Source organism: Coregonus clupeaformis, chromosome 27, assembly GCF_020615455.1.
Source record: "Coregonus clupeaformis isolate EN_2021a chromosome 27, ASM2061545v1, whole genome shotgun sequence".
In the NCBI taxonomy this organism is placed as follows: Eukaryota; Metazoa; Chordata; class Actinopteri; order Salmoniformes; family Salmonidae; genus Coregonus; species Coregonus clupeaformis.
Window position 1 is genome coordinate 4839516 of NC_059218.1, and position 6000 is coordinate 4845515.

Below are 6000 nucleotides of genomic sequence, written 5' to 3' on the forward strand. Positions count from 1 at the left end.
TCAGAATTCGAAAAATAGCTCGAAGAATATTCTCCAAGCAGATGGATATTATTGTTGATATTAACAGGCTGAGCAATAAACTTGATTTAAATGACATTGAAAAAGCAGAGCTTGCTAAATGCCAAAGTGAACTGGATGACATATACAATGATAAGGCACAGGGTGCCTTCATCCGCTCAAGGCCAAATGGATTGAGAAAGGTGAAAAAAACACATCTTCTTTCTTTATTTTGGAGAAAAGTAGGCAGACTAGGAATAGTATTTCATCCATTTATGTTAATGACATTATATCTGATGATCTTGAAGTGATTAATAAGGAAATACACTCTTTCGGAAGGCGACTTGGATTCCTTTAATAACTCTGTTAAGCCTATAGAAGAAAGGTTTAAGAAACTCTGTGATTATAATATAGATACTACTGAGTTGGACCAAGCCATTAAACAAATGCCTATAGATAAATCTCCTGGACCGGATGGCCTGACTGCTGAATTCTATTGACATTTTTGGCCTGATATTAGAGAGTTATTGCTTTTGGTCTACATAGAAGGTATAGCTAATTCTAGCTTACCTCCTTCTTTGAGACAGGGACTAATAGTTATTATATCCAAACCAAAGAAGAACTCTCTTTACTTGGACAATTGGACACCAATCACTTTGTTGGCAACTGACTACAAGTTACTAGCCCATGTCTATACTAATAGGCTGAAAAAAGGCCTTGATGATATAATCTGTGAAACTCAATCAGCCTTCATTAAAGGAAGGAGTATTCATAACCATATACGATTGGTATTAGATATTTTACATTACAGTGAGTTCATAGAAGATGGCTTTATATTGTTTTTAGATTGACACTTTTTATTTAGAACTCTCTACTTTTGGGTTAGGGGAGATTTTCTGTAAAGTGATTATGTTAATAGCCAAGGGAATAGCCACCCTATCCTTTAGGAAAAGGGCAGTATCATCTGCAAATTTACTGATATTTATATTTTTACCAAAAATACGGATCCCTTTTAAATTCTCAGATTTGTTAAGAAATACGGCTAATAAATTATACTAGCAGTTCGGTGGCTATGAGTAATGGAACATCCCCTTGTTTCTCTTACATTTTAGTCATTTAGCAGACGCTCTTATCCAGAGTGAATACATATATTATTATTTTTATACTGGCCCCCCGTGGGAATCGAACCCACAACCCTGGCGTTGCAAACGCCATGCTCTATCAACTGAGCTACATCCCTGCCGGCCATTCCCTCCCCTACCCTGGGCCAATTGTGCACCGCCCATGAGTCTCCCAGTCGCGGCCGGCTGCGACAGAGCCTGGATTCGAACCAGGATCTCTAGTGGCACAGTTAGCACTGCGATGCAGTGCCTTAGACCACTGCGCCACTCAGGAGTAATTTCTCTATTGCTAGAGGAATTAGACAGGATTGTGACAACCTCCACTCTTTTATTGATTTTAGCCACAGATTTATTAGCCGTATTTCTTAACAAATCTGAGAATTTAAAAGGGATCCGTATTTTTGGTAAAAATATAAATATCAGTACATTTGCAGATGATACTGCCCTTTTCCTAAAGGATAGGGTGGCTATTCCCTTGGCTATTAACATAATCTAGAAATCTTCTATGGCCTCTGGCTTGACTCTCAACCTTAACAAATGTGATCTCATGACAATTCATTGCTGTGACACCGTCAACATTGCCTCCATACCTGTTAAAATGGAAGTTAAAAATTTAGGAATTGTTATCACTAAAAACACATTTCAGATAGAGAATCTTTAAACATTGATAGTAGAATTAACTCCATGAGAGTTTCTTTAAGACAGTTGCTGCAATGCGATATCTCAATTTTGGGTCGTATTCTTTTGTCCAAGACTGATGGTTTATCCAGAAAGTCAGTCCCTTTTTCTTTCTTCTAATAACATCCAAAAAGTCAATTCTGGCCTCCTGAGTGGCGCAGCGGTCTAAGGCACTGCATCGCTTGAGGCTTCACTACAGACCTGGGTTCGATCCCAGACTGTGTCACAGCTGGCCATGATCAGGAGACCCATGAGGTGGCGCACAATTGGCCCAGTGTCTTCTGGGTTAGGGGAGGGATTGGCTGTCCCATGCATCCCCAATACATTTGTAGTTCAGTTTCAATCCTGTAATGTTAGTATATTGGTCTATCAACCCTCGATGAATGAAGAGAGACTATAACTGATCAAGGATTTGTAGGAAACCAAACACGGTCGTTCTCCCAGCCTGTCGTATTAATTGTATTTTGTACACACACCCAGATACTCAGCTCATTTGTGTGGTGACTTTTTTAGGGATGGGAGACATTCTCTGAAAATTCAGTTGTACGGTTGTGGACAGGTCGTTGTTATAGGGACAGTATTATGCCCTGTCTTAAATCCTTTGATAACAAATGTAGGCTGTAATGATGAGAGTCAGAGTATACAACTATTGACTATAAAAGTGTGCTGTTTTCTGTTGATTTATACAGCTTGTGTCGTCATAAGGGGAGGCAGGTTTGATTCATTTGCATACAGGGAGGGACCAGGGAATCTGGTGACAATGCGGACGCAATGGACGGATAAGAGACACATTTTATTACGATGTGTAGACGCAACAAATTGCGATCAGATTGTGATCGGATCATCTTGATCAGATGACGACAACCACATCTTTAATGCAAGGTGTAACCACGGCTCGTGATTCCAACCAACTGCACTCAGCGTTATACTTTTTCTGCTTTGGGGGTGACATTTTTGGCAGCACAAATAGCAGTTACGAAGACCCGACGGAGGAAAGCCGGGTCTCTCACGAAGCAGCTATCTTGTCTGTGTCAGCAGAGGGGTTTGTTATCCTGCACCAGATGCCAGATGACTTGCCTCTGCCTGCATCATTTCCCTCTCTCTCGCTTTGTCAACAGCAGGGAATAAATTGACTGAAAGCACCACTCTTGGCATCAATCAAGTCGCATAGGACTTGGGAGGAGTGATTTCTTCTTTAGAGGGGTCTGTCATTGAAATGTAAACAGCAACAACCCCCCTCCACACACACACACAGACTAGACGTTTATTTGTTGTGCACAGCTAGTCTAAGAGCTACGCTAAGAGCTTTGTTGGGTATCTCGTGTATTGAGATTGAACCATGCACAGCTGTGGCCATACTCTTTCACTGCCTTCACATTTCCTCTATAGGAAATAGGAGAAGTGACATGTTATCTCCAATTGCCTACAACATATAAATGTCATACTGCTGGTGACCCCTCCTCATGTTGGGCTCATGCTGAGACACTCTTAACTCTTGCCCCATGAGTAGCAGTTTCCATTCAGGTTTGACTTCTTCCCCCACATCCCACTTTTTTTCTACAGGAAGCAACTCTCTCAATCTATCATTGGGTGAAATGCACCTTGTCTATATCTTGCGCTAAGTCACACAATCTGGTCACATACACTGAGTGTACAAAATATTGAATTGCACCCCCTTTTGCCTTCAGAACAGCCTCAATTTGTCGGGACATGGACTCTACAAGGTGTCGGAAACGTTCCACAGGGATGCTGGCCCGTGATGACTCCAATGCGTCCCACAGTTGTGTCAAGTTGACTGGTTTGTCCTTTGGGTGGTGGACCATTCTTGATATACACCGGAAACTGTTGAGCTTGAAAAACCCAGCAGCGTTTTAGTTCTTAACACACTCAAATCGGTGCACCTGGCCCCTACTACCATACCCCGTTCAAAGGCACTTAAAACTTTTGTCTTGCCCATTCACCCTCTGAATGGCACACATATACAATCTATGTCTCAATTGAAGTGGATTTAACAAGTGACATCAATAAGAGATCATAGCTTTCACCTGGATTCACCAGGTCAGTCTACTGTATGTCATTGAAAGAGCAGGAAAGAGTGTTTCTAATATTTCGTACACTCAGTGTATTTAGTCACCTCCTACAATAGCCAAGCATTAAATTAAACGGAATAAGAAAACCGTGTATCTTCAGAGTTCAGACCTAAGTATTTTTCACCTGATTGGCCTGAAGCATTCCAAACCACCCCCACACTCCTTCTGTATGAAAAATTCAGAGTCCTTATGTTGTCTCTCTCTCAGCAAAGGGCCACTTCATGCTGTCATTAACTGTACACAAAGCCCAGCTCCAATGTGAAATCTGAGAGGCAAGCATTGTGTCTAGGGCTTCTCCTTTGTCATGTCTGCCCACCAATTGAAAAGATTGAGGGCTGTCATGGTAGAAAGGCTTGACCTAGTTTGTTACCATGTCATCAGTGTGACACTAATGGTCTGTTAAAGATCACAGGGAAAATAGGTTGGATCCTTAATTATTCATACATTGGCATACAATCTCTGTCAACATTCCACCCAGGTCACCCTCAGCCTTCCAACACATGCACACACACAGTTTTTAGAGAAAATCACACCTGCTCTCCTGAATATCTAAACCAAGCAGTGTAAGTTGAAACCCATGTTTCAAGAGCACATGCATGGGCTTTGCATACTAGGGTATTTCAGCACCAGTTGATTGACATGTAGCCTATAGCAGCCAATAATTAGAATAAAAAAACATTGCGCAACAAAGTTACTGATTTAATAAAGACTTTCTCAAGAAAACGGTGCGCGTATTGTCCACATTTAAGCATGTGCTCTCTCTCTCTCCCTCCCGCTCAAAAAACACACAGAGTGATTCTGGATCCACATACTGACTCCATAATGTCGACTCATAAAAATGCTCTACAAAATGTTACGAATTCCACATCATCTGCATTTATATCGTAATCCACTCACCGGCACCGCTTTGTACCTGTTGCTGGCTCTCCCCTCCGGTACTGGCAGAGAATGAATGCAGAGCAAGAGGTGATATGCAAAGACGCTACAGTAAACCAAAGGAAGCAGCATCATCTTTTGATTCGGAGCAGACTCGCAGTTTGACCGGGCTGGAACACAGCTTGGGGGATAGCGGGCAGAAGAAATGGACGGAGAAGTGTCTCGCAGGGGGATTTTATACTCGCTCATTTCTTTGTTCTCTTTCTTCAAATTACACTTTTTTATGGGCCTCAGTGATAAGTTCACAGGCGCACACGTGATTTAACCCCTTGCCAGCTGCATCCATGTCCTCAAGCGCCTTGTGAACCTTCTCTTTTAAAAGACCTTCGGCATAAACTCAGTGGGCTAATGTGGTCTTTAGGCGAACAGACCACTAGAGTTCAACCTGGTCTCAGAGCATTTCATATTATTCTGTACGTAAATCCGAGACACTCCATTTAGTATGATATGTTAGGTTTCGTATGGTATGTATTAATTTGTGATTACAATTTGTATGATATGTTATGAATTTGCAAAATGTGCAATATGTTACGAATTCCGATTTGTTGTTGCTAATGTTAGCTAGGTGGCTAACTTTAGCTAGCTGACTAACGTTTGCTAGGCTAGGGGTTAGGGTTAAAGTTAAGGTTAGGAGTTAGGAGTTAGGTTAGAGGGTTAGGGGAAGGGTTAGCTAAAAGGGTTAAGGGAAGAGTTAGGTAACATGCTAAGTAGTTGCAAAGTAGCTAAAAAGTAGTAAGTAGTTGCAAAGTTGCTAATTAGCTTAGATGTTAAAGTTGTTTGTGAGGAGATTCAAACATGCAACCTTTGGGTTGCTAGACGTTCACATTATACATCTACCCATCCACCCTGACCAACCACCCTCCTTTTGTTTTTGCCTTAAGTAACCGTCTTAAGTAACCATAACAAACGTAACATATCATACAAATTTGAGTGTCCCAGATTTACATTTTACGTTATGTTTAGTCTATGAGACCAAGTTGTAGAGTTTGATAGGTTGGACACATGTTATTAATAACATGTTTATTACCCTTGATTTATATGCTACTTTGATGGAGATTTGTTTTTATAACTCAAGATGTTTACTTGCAAAGTTACTTTTTCCAGTTTTTGGGGTAGCCTATTAAAAGGTCCAATGCAGCCGTTTTTATCTCAATATTAAATCATTTCTGGGTAACAAT

At 41.1% G+C, this 6000-nt stretch overlaps 1 protein-coding gene across 1 annotated transcript in view; it reads right to left on the reverse strand.

Moving 5' to 3' along the window:
* The window catches only part of LOC121541419 (stromelysin-3-like), a 56343-nt gene extending 51247 nt beyond the window's left edge, over positions 1 to 5096 (reverse strand). Inside the window, exon 1 of the mRNA XM_045208004.1 lies at positions 4784 to 5096. Within this exon, the coding sequence (XP_045063939.1) occupies positions 4784 to 5011 (228 nt within the window). The 5' untranslated portion in view covers positions 5012 to 5096. The remainder of the gene's footprint in view (positions 1 to 4783) is intronic.
* Between the last annotated feature and the right edge of the window lie 904 nt (positions 5097 to 6000).